Raw genomic sequence first — 20446 nt, 5'->3', positions numbered from 1 at the left:
AGGATGGGTACATGGTGGTCATAAAGGGATGGACATGGTCAGAAACAATGCTCAGGTAGGCCGTGGCATTTAATGAGAAATTGAACAGGTGTTCCTAATAATCCTTTAGGTGAGTGTAGATATAAATATGTTGTTTATCCCAGGCTTACCAAGCCAGTCCACCAACATTTAATTCTGCCATAAATGTTTGTTCATGCATTTATATATTGGTCATGTATAAAATTGGTTAGACTGAAGAATCCACATTATAATAAAATTTTATTGCATAGCTAATAAGAATAAAATACACTACATGTCAGGCATAAAACTACCTTTTATCTCATTATTTCATAACATTTTAATGTAGTGTTCCATAATATGCTGTTTTGTCTGAACTGTATCTTTTCTCACAATTTATGATCGTTGGACTCAAAAGAGTTTAAAATGTTAATGTATGTGCCTTCTTCAGTGCATAGTTTTCAAAAAGCTGAAAATACTATCCTGTCTACAACTGATCATCTTAATTCAGGTTTTTTTTATTAAGACATCAATATTATGTTGTTGTATCATCTTACTTGCAATATTAATTGATGGAAACAATTCAAGTACAAGAACTGCATAAATCCACTTGGTGGACAGCTTCACTCATCCGCAAGAATTATACGTTCTTAAAGCATTTCCAACAAAGAGCTGGTAAAAATCATCCTTTTTTGGCAAATGTGTGGAAAAAAAATAAAAAAATAATTACTGATATGTTATATAATTGAGATGCCCGAAACTGATAGATGATCCAGAATATGATGTGCAATTTATGTACAGCCCCATTTACGTTGATAAACCGTTAAAGCTACTGACAGGACAGTCTGTGCTCGACCTCAGGATGGGGAGGACCCGTACTGCTGCAGTAACTGCGAGTAGCAGACGTCACACACGTGCTCAGGGTTGATGGAGGAGGGCAGGGGGAGTTCATTAGCCATGCAGTTCTCACAGAACACGCCACTGCAGTTCTTGCATTGCCTCTGAAATAGTTCAAAAGATACACCACTTGTAAAACAGTTCAATTCCATAGTTTTAATACTGAGGATAACAGTACTGTAATCGCAAAACAGTGCTCAACATGTATTATGTTGTGCTTTAGTCTGTGAGGGGGGAAAAAACGGGAATATGGATAGATAGAACAAAAGTACGTGTAATTTAATTTATGAGTATTTATTTGAACAAAAATACAGTTAAAACTAATACTGTGAATTACTATTAAAACAACTTTTCTATTTTAAAATGTGATTTATTTATGTGATGGTAAAGCTGAATTTTTAGAAGCCATTACTGCAATCTTCAGTGTCACATGATCCTTCAGAAATCATTCGAAAAATCAGTATTAAAAACAGTTGTGCGTCTTAATATTTCTGTGAAAACTTATATTTTTTTCAAGAGTCTTTGATTAATTAGTTCAAAAGAACAGCATTTATTTTAAACACAATGTTTTTTCTGTCAAATGTCTTTTCTGTCACTTTTGATCAATTTAATGTGTCCTTGCTGAATAAAAGTATTAATTTCTTTAAAACAAAATGTACTGACCCCAAACATTTGAATGGAAATGTAGTTCAATAATGACGTGCTATTAAAATTTAATGTTGGATTGCTTTGGTACCTTGGGTGTAGTCAGAGAGTCTTGATTTTCACACATCGGGCAGATGGAAGGGTCATCATCTTTATAAAGAGACTGGTCCTATCAAATAAGAGAAATTCGTGAATATTAAAATAAGAAATTATTGCATGGAACTTAATAAAAAAAGTTAATAATAGAAGAATAACTGATCAAATGTACCTGTTCATCTTCATGTGACAGTGTCCTGAGAGAAAGACGGTTTTAGTTTAACTTTGATAACATTGAAGTAAATAATTTCAGTTTTATGCAACTGGTTCTGCATTTAAGATAGACTTACAAACTGGAACTTAGACTTGACTTGTCCTCAAGTGCAGTACGCAATGTATAATTTTCTTTTTTGACAGACTCTAACTCCTATATAAAAACAAAAAGACTCTGAATTTCAGGGAACAGCACACAACATATAGTGAAAGCAACTGAATGGCGTGATAGGTGGAAAGCAGGTCTCGCCTTTCTGATGTCATCCACGTGCTGCCTCATGTCTCTCTGCGGAGGCGTTTTTCCTAACAGAGCTTCAGAAGTTTGGCCTCCAGGATGCTCTCTCCATTTCTTGAGCTCTTGTTCCAAAATCCATCTATCACACCAAGAAAGACAAGGTATTGTTAAAGGGATACTCCACTTTTTTTGGAAATAGGCTCATTTTACAACTCCCCCAGAGTTAAATAGTTGAGTTTTACCGTTTTCGAATCCATTCAGCCGATCTCCGGGTCTGGCGGTACCACCTTTAGCATAGCTTAGCATAGATCATTGAATCAGACAGGAACATTAGCATCTCTCTGCGCTGCGTCATATCATTACGCCTGCTGCACCCATGGTACGGAAGCAAAGTTTCTTGATTATTACGCAGGAATGAGAGTATAGTTCCTAGCCATATCAGCCTAGAAAATCGCAACTTTTCATTTTCCGTCGGTCTTAGTACACGATGTAACTACAGAAGAGTCAAGTTTTAAATAGGAAAAATATCGAATATATGGTCAATTATTTGAGAGAGCTGCTAATGGTCCTGCCCGATTCAATGATCTATGCTAAGCTATGCTAAAAGTGGTACCGCCAGACCCGGAGATCGGCTGAATGGATTCGAAAACGGTAAAACTCAACTGTTTAACTCTGGGGGAGTTGTAAAATGAGCCTATTTCCAAAAAAACTAAAAAAGTGGAGTATCCCTTTAACATAACACTTTCATGAGGCGATGATTATAATTTCCACAACATTAGCCGTGGCATCTGATACAATCATAACGACAACTAACTTATGTACTTCAGTCAGTATATAACAATAATGATAATAAAATGTATATTTATAATTAAATTTATATTTGGTTTAACAATAAATTCATATTTTTTTAATCAAAATACAGTAAAAAGTAATACTGTAAAAGATTATTACATACTTTTCTATTTTAATATATTGTAAAATGTAATGTATTCCTGTGATGGCAAAGCTGAATATTCAGCATCATTACTCCAGTCTTCAGTGTCACATGATCCTTCAGAAATCATTCTAATATGCTGATTTTAATAAATTTACATTTATTATTATTATCAATGTTGAAAACAGTTGTGCTGCTTAATATTTTTGAATCTGACTAACACAAAGCTCTTGAACAGTACTGTAAATGTAGAAATTACCATTATTATTCAATAAACATTATTCGTAATGAATCAATTAACAACGAACCAGATCTTTTGCTTTCTAGATATTAGCCAATGAAACAAAACATATTCTCAGTACCTCTGCCGTCGTAACTGCTCAACCTCTTGCTGCAGACTCGCAATCTTGTCCCCAAACTCCTGCTTGAACAGTCGATTGGCCTCATCCGCCAGGTCCCGCTCTCTTTCTGCCTTCTTACATCTGAAGTTGGGCCACATTAACTTAATGAGGTGAAATGAAAACTTAACTAAACTAAAAAGCCATGGAAAAACGAAGATGATAAAAGCATAAAAAAGAACTGAGGGAGGAACTTAAAAGACAGCTAGAGAGGACAGCAGCAGAAATTGTAAATACTCAAGAAGACAAAGCAGTCTGACAAGTGTCTGATTTTTTTTTTTATTAAGCTATATTTGTACTACAGTTCACATCTATATTATGTCTACATACACTTCAGTCCATTCACAAATTAGTGGATTTCATCATCCAGACTTTTTGCAGAATCTGTAAAGCTTGGTGTCGCAAATATCTTTCCAAAGCTTCGACATTTGGCATCAACTACCACTGCATCAAATTCAGATTTCAATTAAGCTTACAATAAGCTGTCAAATAATTCAGGCACGCAATCTTGCACTCAACATCATTTCTTGCAAAAAAAAGCTAACATAACCTCCTGAATATGCCTGAAAGAAACATATTCAGTTCATTTGTTTAGCTTGGGCATCCAAAGCACTCAACATCATCAAACTTAAGCAAGTAGGGTCAAATATTCAGGTCAAAGATTTTTGACAGATCAACCAAAATTAACCGAATAATATGGTGTTGCATACTATCATATAGACTAGAGTATAAAACGATTGTACGTTTTTGTTAGGAATGTTTCCCCCGTGCTGGACTGAAGTGTTTTATGGTTTTTATAATGCACCAACTTTGAGAAGTGTCCTGCTATCCTCTTTTTTTTCCAGTATTGAGAAGTAGAGATATAAGAGAGATGCATTTCCATTGCTTAAACTTAACGTCTGCCATCTTTGTTCTAAGATTGGCCAAAACAGCTGCATTTTACTTCGGTTAAAACATACAGAGGGAGACTAAAGACAGGAGCACTGGATCAGGCATACAATATTGAAAAATGAGGGTTGACGCAGAAGCAAGATCTGTAGTTTTCAGTCCGGTTCCAAGACAAAATAACGGTAATGGATCTGACACCCAGTAATAAAATAAATACCCTAGTCATCTATGTTATGCGAAATCAAACTGAAGATCAGATTTTTTTTTCCTTTAATTTAGGCTTTTTTGGAAACTATCCGGTGTTTTATTGCTGCCTCTGAAGGAGTTTTCCAGCAGCTGTGTTCAAGCTTCGTGCCTGTTTAGCCATGTCGTTCTCACTGCTCAGGAAAAATGAGTAGAAACACAAGAGAATGAGCATGCAACAAATGTCAAATGAACAGGTAAAAGTGAAGAAGGGATTAAGAGAAGACAGAGACAGAGAGCAGAAAATATTTTAGAAACAGACTGTTGACGACCTGTGGGAGGCAGCAATGTTTCTCTAAAAATCGAAACAATTCTTGATCACCGATCTGAAATCTGCCCACCCTGAACAATTCATGCTTGGAAAATTATTGTTATAAACAGTGGGATTCAAAAATCCACATTGAAAGTCTATGATTCAAAATCTAATTTCTCATTTGCTATAAAAAACTGTAGCACTTTACAATAAGGTTCAATGTGTTAACTTTAGATTAATATTGTTAAAGTCCCCCTGTGGTGAAAATCAAGATTTTAATGTTGTTTATATGTATATGAAGTGTTTTTAATATGCTTTAAGACAAACCATGTGCAAATTCATAAGTCACTGTCAACACCATTGCTGAGTATTTTCTCCTTAAAACTGCAGCGAACCAAAGACGGTCTCATAAACGCAGTTTGAAATCGCTGGTGTTTCTGACGTCACAAACTACCTTGTAACCAATCACGTCAACGTGTGATTGTCAACGAGTGGATCTCTGAGCTGGTGCGAGTGAGTGGAGGCGTATACTAAATAAAGCAAGGGTGTAGAATTACATTCAAGCTATTTTAAGGCATGAGGAGATTTTTTTCAAGGAAAAATGTCATTTTGGTGATCAAGATGAGTTTTAAGGGATAAAATTATAGATTACAGGGGGACTTTAACTACAAATCATTAAAAGCATACTTTAGATTAAAGGTGCCGTATATGTAATTTTGTTTTACTGCACTATAGCATAAAAATACCATTTGTTTGCAGATATTTAGGAAACATGCCAAGTTCACATTCTAGTGTCTAAGAAAAACAACGCTACAGCCAATTATTCTACTTTGAAATGTCGGAATTTCTGTTTTTGTTTTGGTCTGTGTGATTCCGCCCACTGCCAATTACCCAATAGTATTTCGACACCCCAGGTTGCCAGTACTGTAGCCATGGAAGCCAGCAAACTAACTGGGTCAGAGATCGCAGATTATACTAGACTAAAAAGCCTCACCATCCATCTTAAAACCTCTATGAAAAAAGGCATATTAAAACGCGGATAAATCAACTCATAAACTTACAGTGTTAGGCTCATTGCCTTCCACTGTCAATTGCACTCATTCCTGTTGCATGTCCTTAAACTGGCAACCCGCGTGAGCGTCAAGTCTGAGGAGGAGCGGGCAGGAGAAATAACCCTCTCCAATATTTTGAATTTGGACTGTAGTACCCATTTCAACCACTAGCTGTCAATATTACATACGGCACCTTTAATGTTAATTTATAAATATATACAGTACATAAATATTAAATATATAAATTGTTCTTTAGTTAATGTTCAGTCATAATATATTAACAATAAATCAAATGTAAAAGCAATTAAGCATTATCACTGAATCATATTATTCTGTATTCTTTCTGCATAACATCTGGGATTCAAAATCTAATTTCTTTTAAATCAAGACTATTTTTAGGTCATAGATCAAATTATAAAAATTGTGGCATTGATCATTTGACTTTGGACAGACAGTCAGATGTTCTTCCTTTGCATTTTTACTTAGAACTACAATTATGATACTAATAATATCATTTGTAATGAAAAAGTTTTAGTAATAAAAGGTGTATTAAATCAGATTTTAGAAACAAGAGGCCTTTTCACTAGTGCTCTTAGACTTTGTTTTTACAGTATCCATGTCATGTGTAAATGCTGTGCTGATGTACTTATACTCTCTCACCTGCTCTCCAGCTGTTTAATAATGCTCCCCATCTGGTTTGTTTTCTCCTCCAAGCGGCTGATGATGTCACTCTTCTGTTTTGCACCGGTCTCTGAGCTCTACAGGCCAGACACACACCAATAACATGCTACATCAAAAATAAATGCAGTTTTGCTACACTAGATTTGAGCAGTACTAATGCAGTTGTAATGTTCTTAATCTTATAAAAGCCACGTGAAGCAGCAGAAGGATTTCAGACAAAGGAATAGAAAGTCCAGCATTTTTAAACAATGGATGGTTAGTTACCCCATTATTTTATGTTGCTTCATAAAAAGTATATATCTCAAAAAAATATTTAGATTACACTAGTAAATTAGTTTTCTGCCAAGTTCAACACACTATGTGATTTGGCACCGTACGTCTACTTTCTTCTTTAAATTGGCAGTGTCAAATCAAATCACTTCGTTGTCACTCCACCATAGGTTAACCTGTTAATATGGGTGCTTACACAATGCTTTTGTATGTCTATATAAATAAATAATTAAGAGTGTGCTCCCATGATAAACCTGTAAATTGTTTTTTTTCCCTCTCATACCTGTGACTTAACGGAGAGCTCATGGTTGAGTGTACGCAGTTCATCTAACTGCTGTCTGAGCTCCACCAAAGCATCATGTTTTTCACAGATGTCCTTCTCTAGCATCTTCATGGACAACTCCATCTCCTGTTTCATCCCTATTTGCACCTCAAGCTCCTTCTCCACATCCTACACACACACACAGGCTCTTAAGACTTCTCGAAAGAACTCTGACTCGATTCTTTGAAGAACCCACATCAGAGATGAATTTGAAGATGAGCAATTCACGCACAAGCATTAATGTTTTACTCACCAGTCTGAGCTGAGTTTCCTCTTTGAGCTGTTTGCGAGTTTCTCCGAGCACTTGACCGTTTGCAGTACCATCTGCCCTTGGTGCCTTCAGGAGGAACACAGGTCAAATATCAGACAAAGCAAAGCGAAACCAAAACAGTGCTTATAAAAGTAAGCTTGTGGTTTACTTTTAAATAATGAGTAATATGCAGTCAATCATTGTTGTTTGATTGAATGATTAACAGTCAGTCCTTCAGTGATATTACTGTGGGTTCAACACAATGTTGTTCACCTTGCGACTAGACTCCACTAAGTAAGAACTTTCCTCCTTCACTCTTTCCAGGTCCTCCTGCAGAGTGATGATCCTGTTGTTTGCGACAGCAAGCTAAGTAACAAGAACATTCTATTTTATTTATTTATTTTTAAAGAAAGTAATACATTTATTCAGCAAGGACACATTAAATTGATCAAAAGTGACAGTAAAACATTTATAATTTCACAAAAGATGTCAAACAAATACAGTTCTTTTGAACTTTCTATTCACCAAAGAATACTGAACAATGTACCAAAGTTTCCACAAAGCTATTAAGTAGCACAAGTGTTTTCAACATTGATAATAATGAGAAATTGTTTTAAAGAAAAATTCTTGAGCAGCAAATCAGCGTATTAGAATGATTTCTGAAGGATCATGGTACACTGAAGACAGGAGGAATAACTGAATAATAATATTCAGCCTTGCCATCAAAAGAATAAAATACATTTTAAAACAGTTATTTTAAATTGTAATAATATTTCACAATTTAACTGTTTTTACTATTTACTGTTTTGATCAAATAAATGCAACCTAGGTGAGCATAAGAAACTGTTGAACGGTAGTGTGAATTCAGTAATCCATTAAGTTATAATTATAACCCACCTCCTCTGTAAGTTTTGTGTTGGACTTTTCCAGCGCATCCACTTTGGCTTGCAGATTATTCACTGACGCACTGGGAAAGGGGAATTAAAGTGACAATGTGAGATTGCTAATGGTTTCCAAATGAGCAGCTATTTACAATCACAACCCACAAGGCTGATGTTGGGTAAAGCAACTGCACCTTAAATGTCTGTTCAATTCCTCCACGTAATTCTTCTGGTCAAGAATAGCTGTAATCTGTCCATCGCTGCAAGCAAAGAGCAGCTTTAGACTTTTCACAACGAGTCCAAAAGCTGTCAGACTAAAACAACTAGCTTCCATTGAGGAAGTTGAACTTAGACTTACCCCTCTGTGCTTTTGCTACTGTGCGCTCCATCTTTCAGATACATGGAAAAGTCTATGACTCCAACCTATAAACAGAGTAAAAGAGATCTTATTACCCTGTAAAAACAAATAAATTAACTTTTTGGCAAGCACACTTTAGAAAATAACATTGACAGCAAAGTTGTTCTATCATCTGTTGTCCTCCATTGCTTGTGTTCAGTAAAAAGTAACTAACCTGTGAGTCTAAATCTTCTCCCTTCATACACAAGTTAGCATCAATGACATTCAGGCCCACCAACAGCCCAGCGATCACGGCTCCTTCCTCCTCCATCATAAGAGCGTTGGGTTCATAGAATTCACTGAGGAAAGCAACAACAGCAAATATAAGACGCTATAAAAAAACTGGATTGCAAGACCACAATTACAGCTTTTATATTAAAGACCAAAGGCAGGAACTGTACCTGAGCAGGTCTTTTCGGTTGATGATGGTCTTCATGTAATCTGAGAGCTTCTTCTGCATCAAGGCCAGGCGAAGCCATGCTCTGCCTCTTCCTAGCGGGGTTCTGAGATAAAAGAACAACTTCAGATTTCGAAACACAAAATAAAATACCACGTTCAGGTTGAAGATGTTTTCTTACTTGAGCCCAGGAAGGTCTTTGACACTGGCTGTGATCTCACCAGCTTCTGGAGTCAACTTTTCTACAAGCTCCAAAGGACCCCAAAAAGACTTATTTTGACCAAGGAACGTCTTCTTACCTAAAAAAACAAAACAGGAGAACTTTAGAAAAAGAAAACCTGGAGACAGACTGAGACAAAGAAATAAACCTGTTAAAGACTTGGTTTCACTGTACTGTACATTAAATGTCCCAACCATGGTGTAGTTGCACAATAACTGTCAAGGTTAAGCATTACAAAACAAAACCCACTGGTACACTGTACTTATGGGATTATAAATGGTATACACAACACACCAAAGTACTGTGCAATCAGTAACTGTCAAAATTAATGAACAAATGATCATGTTATTATTATTACGTAAAGGACATAAATGATGACCAGAGATTACTCTGCTGCGGACAGTGGAATTATGGTTGGGATTTTTTCTGCTTACTTTTAAGTCCATGTTTCAGGCAGTGCTCCATGACGACAAAAAACTGCTGCAGCGGGGCATAGTCCGAGTCAAGCGTGCGGCCCAGGTTCAGTGCGGACTCGATCAAGCCCTTGATGCTCAGCTTGGCCATGTTCATCAGGTTAAGCCTCTCGATGGCAATGGGGTCTTTGGGATCTGGAGGAAAACAGAAATTCAGACATTATGTTAGATATGATACAATTCTCTCACTGTGACTTCCCCTACACACAGTATTTAACATGATATGAGAGTTTGGACTAGAGAACTGTCCATTGACTACGACTACATGGTTTCCTCTAAACCTGGCACAAAAAAAAAAAAAGAAATTCTGGTTGATGCCATTTGAAATGCATCAGATGCGGACTGATTGCATTCCAACATGCAATACAATTTTCAGCGTCTTGATACAACAAATTATCGTTTTGTTTGCAGCTGTTTTCAAAATAATATCCATCCAACCTTACAATGCATCACAACTTACATAATCTATAGTTAACCAATTTTCAGTTCTCAAGCCTCACCCTGTCTGATCCAAAACACACCCACAGTAATGCAATCATTTCATCATCAAGACTCTCAATCTATGTCTGTTAGCAAATAGCAGTGACATTTTTATGAGCACAGCAATGGGAAAGAGAAAGACTGATAAAACAAAAAGAGGAGTTTTCCTTTAAGATTGCTTGGGTTGACTTTATAAATGGGCCAAGATGAGCTAACTTGGCATTTAGTCAAATTTCTCATTATCTCAGTGCATTTACATAGCTCAAAACAATAAAAAAAAATCTCATTACTTTTCATTGGGTCATTTTTCACAGCACATTGACTCCCTAATGCAAAGTTAAAAATGAAGACGTTCAAAGAGCTTGATATTATCGTATAGAATCGCTAATACAAAGACAAAAATGAATACATTCAAAGGCCATGAAATTAACAGGAAAGCCAACAGACAGCTTTCAACAGGTACGAATGAAAGACCTTCTTGGTGTAGCTTCACACAGTCACAAAGGAAAGAGTGAGTCTAGCCATCGCTTCTCAAGCCAAAGGTTATACAAACTACAAAAAAAACAAAGTCTGTCTGTAAAGACAGAGATTTTCTTATCGATATATAAGAAGTCTCTGAATCATAAACATTGAATGTCTTTTAGAAGCTTAGAAGAGCTTAGAAAATCCAAAGAGCCAGAAATTTAGCATGAATGCTGGCAAAACCATGCGATAAAAAAGTCAAATCAGCCAGAGAATGGGGTGGGGCAGTGAGACAGCCAAAGAAAACAGGCCAGACGAGAGTATTCCAGCCAAATGGGTAGCCAGATATTCTGCTAGCTACAAAGATAGCTAGCAAGAAAAAAAGTCACAGACACAAAGCTATTGACGGAAACATCAAACCAAAAAAACAGGAAGGGAGATAAGACATTGAAAAAGATACAGATAAAGAAAACAACAAAAGAACATGAAGAAGGTAAAGCTTCGGAAGCTGTGGTGCGAATGTGCTGTTCAGGGAGGCTGGTTCGGTAAAGACAGGGCGGCGCGGCCACGCCTGCTGTGGTTTTAGGATGGTGCCCGAGGCGGGGATGAGGTGGACTGGGGAGAGTGATGCCACCATACGCACCTTTAAACTCATCAAGCATTTGCATTTGCTCCACCAAATCTGTGAAATCCTCCCATGAGTCTTTGCAAAAGGCAATGGAAAACAGAAAAAAAGCAGAAAAGGATTGGGTCATGCACATCATGGGAGTAAAACAAAGCAACAACAAGAGACACATCATGTTGTAGGATGTTTGGTTGTAGAGTCTTATCTACAGAGCCAAGCTCTCTCTCTCTATTCTCACTGTCATACATTAGAGCAAATATATTCCTAGTGAATAACTTCAGAAACACTATAACAGAGACTAATAATAGCACGCAGAGTGTTGATGGTCATTAAGAGCCACTATAATATGTCAGCAATTCTGGATTGGAAGACAGTTACTATGAAGTCATTTGACTACACTAGACAAAGGGGCTCAAATAATGCTCTTCTTGCCCTGGAAGACTCATTGCATCTTATCTAAATCCATTTGTTTGTCAGAAGGCCTCAGAGGAAATAATGTAATATTTCATCTTTATCCACAGCGCTAGAAATCATATCCTTAAGGTTTCATTATGGCTTTAAATGGATAGTTCATAAAAAAAGGAAAAAAATATGTCATTCATTTATTCACCTTCATGTCACTAGTCTTTTTTTTCTCTCCATAATTAATATGGAGAGTTAATGGTAACTCTAACTAAAAGAGTTAGTTAATGGTTAATGGTAGTTAAACCAACTAGTTAATGGTAAGCAAAACTATCTCGTTACTAACATTTTTTTTTACTTTTATGTTCCACAGAAAAAAGTAAGTCATACAGATTAGGAACAACATGAGGGTGAGTAAATGATGACAGAAATTTCATTTTGGATGAACTATCCCTTTAAGATCTTCTTTGTCACTTAGCTGTAGGGGGGAAAAAAAGAGAAGAAAAAAAAAAAAACGACGACAAAAATCAAATGACACTTAATGAGGAAGAGCAGTGCATTACAAAGAATGTCTGCAAGCAGGGAAACAGACCAAGGGGAAAATGGCAACTAACTAATGTTTACTGATTTGCACAATGGATTAATTGAAGAGAACATTTGTTATAAAACATATATGAAGAAAAGTTACTGTCTTGACTTCATCTGGCTCTGGAAACTGACCTAAAGTCAAAGTCAAAATCAATTGTTTTATGCCATATGTTTATTACAATGTGATAGTGAGGAGACAAATAAGTCACGCAGTGCAAAGGTGATGCAATTCTTGGAAATGTATGACAAATAAACAACTACTAGACAAGTCTGTAAACAGACTTATCCTTGTCTTGCTACATGCCTGCTTCCTCCTCACTCAATGCACAGAAAACACATTAGACTGAGATAACTGTTGCTATTAACATGTAGATTCTGGTCTCTACTGCCCTAATCCCTATAAGACATTTGATTGAGTAGGATTCTCGGGCACGTTTCCAAGGCAACAAAATTGTGTCCACATGACTGTGTTTCCTGATGTCCTCTTTTAACCTTTGGCACAGTAAGCTGTGACTCTCCAGCAATGCACTGGATTAGCAAAACAATTGTGAGCTCAACACTCAGTCAACACTATTAAAAAAAAAAAAAAAAAAAAAAAACTATATAGTGCATTATATTTTTTTCTTTACAAAAGTGAAAAAATAAAAAACAAATTGTAAGCAATTTTGTAAAATGCCTTTTATTTTTATTAAAAACAACAAAAATGGGGGGGGGGGGGGGTCATCAAACTATATTAAGTCATTTGTTAAGCCCATTCACACCAAGGACGATAACTATAACATTTTAATAATCGTTCTAATTCTGAGAATAGGGAAGTCCATAGCACAGCTTTATTGATAACCACAACATCATTAGAATCACTTTCAGAACTATTTTTTCCAGCTAATGAACAATAAAAAGCATGGACAGCCAATCAGAATCCTGACTTTAAAGAGCTTGAGAAGCTCTGAGAACTCTAAGAACAGAATGTTACAGTTCATATGCATGTATGCTAATATAATTAGCCTTAAAGTTATCTTTATAGTCATAATTTTTGGTGTGAACAGGCCTTTATAGTCATTTAAAAATATATGATCAAGAATCCAAATATCTTAATAATAGTCTAAATGGAGTTACAGTTTGTCAAAAACTGATTTATTTTTATTATTTCATTGGAGGGACTTTCATTCTGGTGGATTTTCCCAAAAGTGTGATGCACATGCTTAATTTGTTCGACGTGACAATTTAATTGAACAACTTAACTACAAAACAGCATATGAATAGCATCATTCAAATCATTCAGTGGGAAACAAACCTTCACAACCACTTGTGCTCCATAAAAACTACATTTCCAGGCAGGCCTGCGGGAACGCTGAGAGCATGATGGTGGAAGGTTGGGCCAGCACCGCCCAGTACGATAAGAGCAACGGAGGCCTAGTGATGCTGTGCGCGCCTACCTTCATGAGCAGGCTCGGGATCAGGCGTGAGCGAGATGTCGTTGAGCTCACGCAGGCACAGCCATTCCCCATCCACCGACACGCGGAAGTTGCATAGGTAGATGGTCTCTCGGGCAGCCTGTGTGATCTTGTCAGTAGTGGGGGTGGGGGCATCGCTCTGGGGAGTCAGATCAGACATGGTGACTCAGCTGATCGCTGCTGCGACGACAACAACACTTTCGATGGCGGCCGTCAGCAAAGAGTCAGGTGCAGGGGAATAGAAATAGTGACTTCTTTTTAAAAATCCAGTCCAAGCAAGAGTCTTCTCCAGGACAAAGGAGGATGGAAAAAAGAGACAAGGAAAACAAAGAAGGGGGAAGAAAAAAAAAAATCAACCAGCAGTCCACGCCAAACCTGACCGAAAGGATGCTATTCTTCTGGGGCTCAACGGCCTCGTCTTGCGAATGAGCAGCGACTGCTAAAATCCTCCGTGTGAATAAAGGCTTCAGTGCTCTCTGGCTCAGCACAGCCAGGGGATTGAGATGCTGTATGAGCCTCAGTGGAGCTACAATCAGAGATATCTCTCTCTCTCTCTCTCTCTCTCTCTCTCTCCCTCCCTTACAGCCCAGCTGCTTGCATTCACTGGATTGGCTGCACGTGCTGCAAATGGGAGGGTGTTAACCAATATGGCCGCCGTGATGCTGAGGAGAATTGTGGGAGTCACGTGAGCAGATGGTGGAGGGGGCACAGTTCCCGAGAGGCCTGTCAGATGGGGGGGGAGGAGCTGTTGCCAATGATCCAAATGCTGAACAAGAGAAGTGTGGAAGCCCTACTGATTGAGAACCAAAACACTGCTGATAAAGCTGCTGTTTACTGAACAACATCTTTAGGAGGAGCAAGATGGCACTTAGTGTAAAATTAAACTGTGTATGAAACAAACAAGTAGCTAAAATTCTACAGACACAATGCATCATATGTGTGACCATTTTTGCTGACCATTTGGAACAGTGTTGTAGATATATAGAAATTAATGTGACAAGGTAGGCCTTTAAAAAAAAAAATGCCTTTGAAAAAAAAGAAACTCATTTGCAAAGTCATGTAAAATGGGGTTTGAATATTAGAAGTAATCTATTAACCTCATTAATTATTTACAAAAGAAAAGCACTCATGCAGGAAACCGATCCATTTATAACACATATTGTGTAACACATATTGGGTACGGAAATACACTACCGTTCAATTTGAACTATTTTAATTATTTTAAAGAAATGAATACATTTATTCAGCAAGGACGCAAAAATGAATCAGAAGTAACAGTGTTACAGAAGATTATAGTTTGAATAAATATTGTTGCTTTGAACTTTCTAATCTATATATGAAAAGACTATCTATACATGATACAGAAAAACTGTATCATGGTTTCCACAAAAATATTAAGCAGCAGAATGGTTTTCAACATTGATAATAATAAGAAATGTTTCTTGAGCAGTAAATCAGCATATTAGAATGATTTCTGAAGGATCATGTGACACTGAAGACTAGTTAGTGATGCTGAAAATTCAACTTTTGCCATCACAGAAGGAGTAAAAATGACTTTTTCGAAATATATTCACAAATCAGTTACTTTAAATTGTAATGATATTACACAATATGACTATAATATGATTTTATCAATGCAGCCTTGGTGAGCATAAGAGAATTCTTACAAACAAAACATTTAAATAAAAAACTTACCGACCCCAAACATGTGTATCGTAGTGTTGTATCTCTAAAACTAGGCATGTAAATGAAAATACCAAATTCATTTTCACCTGAGAGTAATGTCATCATTCAGTGATGCAATACTGAATCAGTTTATCTCAATCTTAGTGAGATAAATCATTACAGAAAATGAACCATAATACTGCATTGCATTAATTCACAAATTGCAATAAACAAAAAAGAGACAATGGGCTACATTGGTCTGATTTAAGAAAAATAATATATATTATTTTTCATTTCCACTTCTTCCACGTATTTCCTTCTTCAAATGTATGCATTTCTAGAAAGCTGCACTCCAAAATAGCACATTTGCATAGCACAACCCTGACACATGCTACATTCTCCAGTGCTGTAATTCTGCTTCACATGTTATTTGACCTGTAATGTACTAATAAAAACTGGGAAAATTATTTACTCAGTTATTGTTTAACAAGTACAATTTAACCATAAAACCAACAACAACTTCTTGGCTCACAATACCCTAACATTTACTATTTTTCAGCTTCTCAAATATGTCAGCTATAGTAGATTTATAGGACAGCGAACTGTTAACTGGTTGCACACTTGCACACAAAATCTCAGATTCAGATTCAGATATCTTTATTAGTCCCCAAGGGGGCAATTCAGTTCTCCAGCCAACCCATCCAATAAGGGTTAAAGTTAAAGTTAAAATTATTAGCACACAATAAATATAAGAATTGTAAAGTTAAAAATGTATACAAACAATCTCACACACACACACACACACACACACACACACACACACACACACACACACACACACACACACACAGCACAACACACACATTCACCTGCCAGTGACAGAACAAAGCAGTGGAATACAAGAGCCATTTTGTGTAGTTATGAGTTATCATTTAAAAATCTTATAGCAGAGGGAATGAATGAGTTTGCATAGTGATTCGTTTTTCGTATTGGCACATAATACCGCCGACCTGACTGCATGAGAACAAATCCATTCCTGAGCACATGATCTGGTTGGCACAGTATTTTATCTGCTTTTTGGACCACTCTTTCTCAGCAGATGCATTATGTCCTCCAAGAATTGTTTGCATATGGTTTCATGAATTCTATGTATTCAGATACCCTAATCTGTTGACATACTCATGTTGCTTTTTGCAGCATGCATATTTGGATGTGGGCAATGATATAAAAAGAACAGAATTATTGGTGATTGGATGTGACATCATAGACCATTAATTATTAAAAATGGCATTTAAAAGACCGGTCCAGTGTAATGGCCACTATACCACAGAGGATTAAAAAAATCAATGTTTTACTGCAAAAGCATAGCCTAATTTAAAAACACAGAAAACCAAGTGACGAATTACGCAGACAACAGTTTTGAGCATCACATGCGCATTCCAACCGTTTTCAGTGTGAAACCCCAAAATGCAAAATCACTAGCAATTGATAAACAACTATCTAATAATTACAACCGCCAGACTAAACCTAAAAATGCAGTTCTCATCATGAACATGACCTCAAAGATTAAGAGTTTATCTGACCTGTGTATTATTTGTGGACAATAAAGGGAGAGTTCACCCAAAAAATGAAAATTCTCTCATCATTAACTCACCCACAAGTTGCTCCAAACCTTTATGAATTTCTTTCTTCTGCTGCACAAAAAAGAAGATATTTTGAAGAATGTCAGTAACCAAACAGTTGATGGACCCCATTGACTTCCATAGTATTAAAAAAAAAAAAAAAAAAAAAACACTATGGAAGTCAAAGTGGTCTAATCAACTTTTTGGTTACTGACATTCTTCAAAATATCTTCTTTTTTGTGTGTTCAGCAGAAGAAAGAAATTCATCCAGGTTTGGAATAACTTGAGAGTGAGTAGGCTACATGGCATTTTTGTGTGAACTATCCCTTTAAGACTGTAGTGGAGATGATATTCATCTACATCCATAAAACAGCTGTTGTTTCCATGCGAGCTGATGACAGTTTGTGCCATCGGTGTATTATTTATTGCTGAAGAATTAGAAGTCAGAAATTCAAGAAAAACGACCATTCTAAGAAAGACAGCCTGAAACTGAACAGCAAAATGCAAGCTTGCATAAACGCTGCAGTGGCTGTCATTGTACGCTGTTGTTGACATTGAAACATAAGGCTTAGCCTGTCAAATATTGCTGGATGTTCAAGTGAAGCAGACACCATCACATTTTATTAAATAAACCCATAATGCAGACGATCATATCATATACTCACTTCTTGTTTTCTTGTTAGTCTTCTCAATCTGGAATTCATATCGCACTGGTGAAGGAAGAGAAGTGCTCGTCTGTGTAAACTGTATACTTGAGTTATAAGTTAGCGCTTCCTTAAAGTAAATCACCGAGGCCGGAGAAAGCGACTCCTCTGGACTGTTGACTGCATGTCCATCGGTGTCCTTCATGTGGGGTTTGAGAAATTCATTAGATGACACTAAAGTTTCGGAAACTTCCGCGCTGTGCTGCTCCGATGCTCCTGAGCTCTGGTCCGCCATCTTCAGTTCAAAATTCATGTGACCACTATGCGTCATCCCATTCAGCTCTCGTGTGAAGCAAACTCATGTTTATCCAAGACTGTTTTATGATAGTTATATATTACGACTCGGCATCTTTTAGCCGTATTGTTTCTAAATTTTCAGCCAAACAAAAAATAAATAAAAAATGTTGGTCATACAGCATGACGTAGAAGATCAGCTGGGCGAGAGCATTTAAAGGAACAGCAGCAGCAGCAGCATCAGTACACTTTGACCTCAATATAGCGGGACGATAAATAACTTCACAACCACTTCACAACAGTATACTGTAGGCCTATGAGCATGTGTGGAGTGATGGGTAGTAACTGGTTACATCATGTAATCTGGATTAGGCCTACATAATCTGATTCCAAAATTACATGTAATTAATTAGATTAGATTACATTTTAAAATACTCGTAATCAGACTAGTTAGGCTACTTTCTTATTGATTACATGTAATCCTCACATGTACATCATACATAATACATTTATTCTCCCTTCTACTTCTTTTTACATTTTTTCCTTATCCTATAAGCAAAAATAACAATAGGCTATATGATGTTTGTATATTATTATTCCAGGTTTGTGGAATTGCACACACAGACCAGCCACTAGTCATGAGTAGGTCTACTGAAAACTGAGACCCACGCAGCATTTGATCACTGGTTTTACAAAAATCATTTCACTTTTAAGAAAAGTTTTCTCAACATTGCAACATTGCATATCTAATCAACTCCTGACAAACACATTAATTAGTATTATTTAATTATCATTCAGTGAATCATTTAACCATGTATTACTTCTTCTTTGGAAGTATTTTGTCTTTTTACACATTAAAATGTACAAATTCACATCATTTAATATTTACATGCAATGCAGGGATTAACTTTTTTTGTATGAACCTCTTTGACCTAATATATTTACTTGAAGTAGCCTATTCCTTGAGATTTTAAGTTAATAAGTTAGGTCAATGATAAAATTAAGTCAATAATAATAATAACTACTAATACAATTAAGTTCACTGTTGTATGATGTCAGTTAATGGTCACATAGCATGCAGAAAAATTATTAAGAGTTTTATTTTGATTGTTTTTATTTAAAAATATATATATTTTAATTTGACATTTTTATGATTTTCATTAAACTCATGAACCCCATTCAGTTCCATCAGGAACCCTATAGTCTTGGAAACCCTGAAAAAAAAAAAAAAAAAAAACATGATGAAAACATACAGAAAAGTAGTAGGGAATAAATGGGAGGAAAATCTTCCCATTAACGTTAAAATAATGATTACAAGGACAAAACTATAACTTTATAGTTACAGTTTTTTCCAATTGCTAGCACACTAAAATGACAGCACAATTATTAAAACTGACACACAGAGAGCAAAACCTCTTCTCAAGTCTCCAAAAGTCTAAACACATTTTCTGCTTTACACACATTTTGCATTTCAAAATGGCACTTTTTAAATGCACTGAACACAGTTCTCTGCATAAGACACAACAATCTGACATAAAGTCACATGTTTGCCTTTTCAAAACACTGCCATTCAAAATGACACTACATGAGCTAAGTGTGCACCTGACCAAACACCTCAATGGTTCATTGTTAACACTTCAACAGTTTACTGTTTTTTGTGAGCATATTTTTGTTCAGTCCAATGTAAATATATCTGCTGTGCATATGTTGCACTGACTGGTGAAAGAAAAAAAAGAAGAAAAAAAAGAAAAAAATGTTTCAACAGCATGTGTGTGTATCTGCAAATATGTGTGAACAATCTGTAGAATTTTCTACAATTTGAACTATTTTAGTAGTATGGCAAAGCATACTAAAGAGAGTGCTTTTCATTATGCCCAACAGTGTGCAGTTGGTTAGACAAAAATCTGGTAATATGAATGAAGTTTGTGCCATTTCGTGCAAAAGTTTGATTTTGATAATGCTATATGTAGTTTTGGTTGCAGTGCTTCATTTTGCAGGATATATTAGGTATTTTTGCAGTTTGGGTGTGTGGTTTTGTGAATTGTGTTAAGTATTTTGATAAAACCAGCCTAGTTTGCAAAATTGTTTGTTAGCAATTGGAAAAAAAACTGTAATGTTTACAAATGTGTAAATGCACCACTAGAGAGCGCCATCAGCAGTGTTTTGGTTTCTTATCCTGTCAGGTTCGTTAGCTAAAGTCTTCCATAGTAACTTCTAAATAGATCTCAATATTTGCTACATCTTTCGTGTAATAGAACATGGCTTCATTTGTTATGAGGCTATACATATATTTTCAAGGAATTCATTGTACATCTGCCCATGTAGTAAAGAAAAAATAGAACAAATGAATGAAAAAATAATATTTTGATTATTATATTTTCTCCCTGTTTGTTCATTTGGGTTTTTTATTTTTCTCCATAATCTTTGGATTTGCATTTTGTTGCATTTGCATTATAGTCTGTGCTTAA

General features: G+C 36.2%; 1 protein-coding gene across 6 annotated transcripts; it reads right to left on the bottom strand.

Moving 5' to 3' along the window:
• Positions 1–239: 239 nt before the first annotated feature.
• On the bottom strand, positions 240–18296 carry rufy3 (RUN and FYVE domain containing 3). 6 transcript variants are annotated; one of them, XM_084115598.1, is made up of 19 exons: positions 13736–14060; positions 11328–11387; positions 9704–9877; positions 9231–9348; positions 9054–9155; positions 8828–8951; positions 8614–8678; positions 8450–8515; positions 8272–8341; positions 7648–7740; positions 7378–7461; positions 7086–7253; positions 6512–6609; positions 3380–3499; positions 2099–2222; positions 1926–2002; positions 1808–1832; positions 1631–1708; positions 240–998 (listed from the first exon to the last, which is right to left on the bottom strand). In XM_084115598.1, exons 1-19 carry the CDS (start codon positions 13911–13913, stop codon positions 855–857), a joined length of 1968 nt encoding a protein of 655 aa, XP_083971724.1. In that variant the 5' UTR covers positions 13914–14060; the 3' UTR covers positions 240–854. The 6 variants fall into 6 exon arrangements, with proteins under 6 accessions (XP_083971724.1, XP_083971723.1, XP_083971725.1 ...); XM_084115597.1 differs by lacking the exons at positions 11328–11387; positions 13736–14060 and adding an exon at positions 17706–18296; XM_084115599.1 differs by lacking the exon at positions 11328–11387 and having other exon boundaries at positions 13736–14326.
• Between the last annotated feature and the right edge of the window lie 2150 nt (positions 18297–20446).

Source organism: Abramis brama (genome assembly GCF_963993115.1).
Source record: "Abramis brama genome assembly, chromosome: 5".
Classification (NCBI taxonomy): domain Eukaryota; kingdom Metazoa; phylum Chordata; class Actinopteri; order Cypriniformes; family Leuciscidae; genus Abramis; species Abramis brama.
Note: the sequence above shows the minus strand (reverse complement) of the source record. Positions and strands in the feature narration are given on the sequence as shown.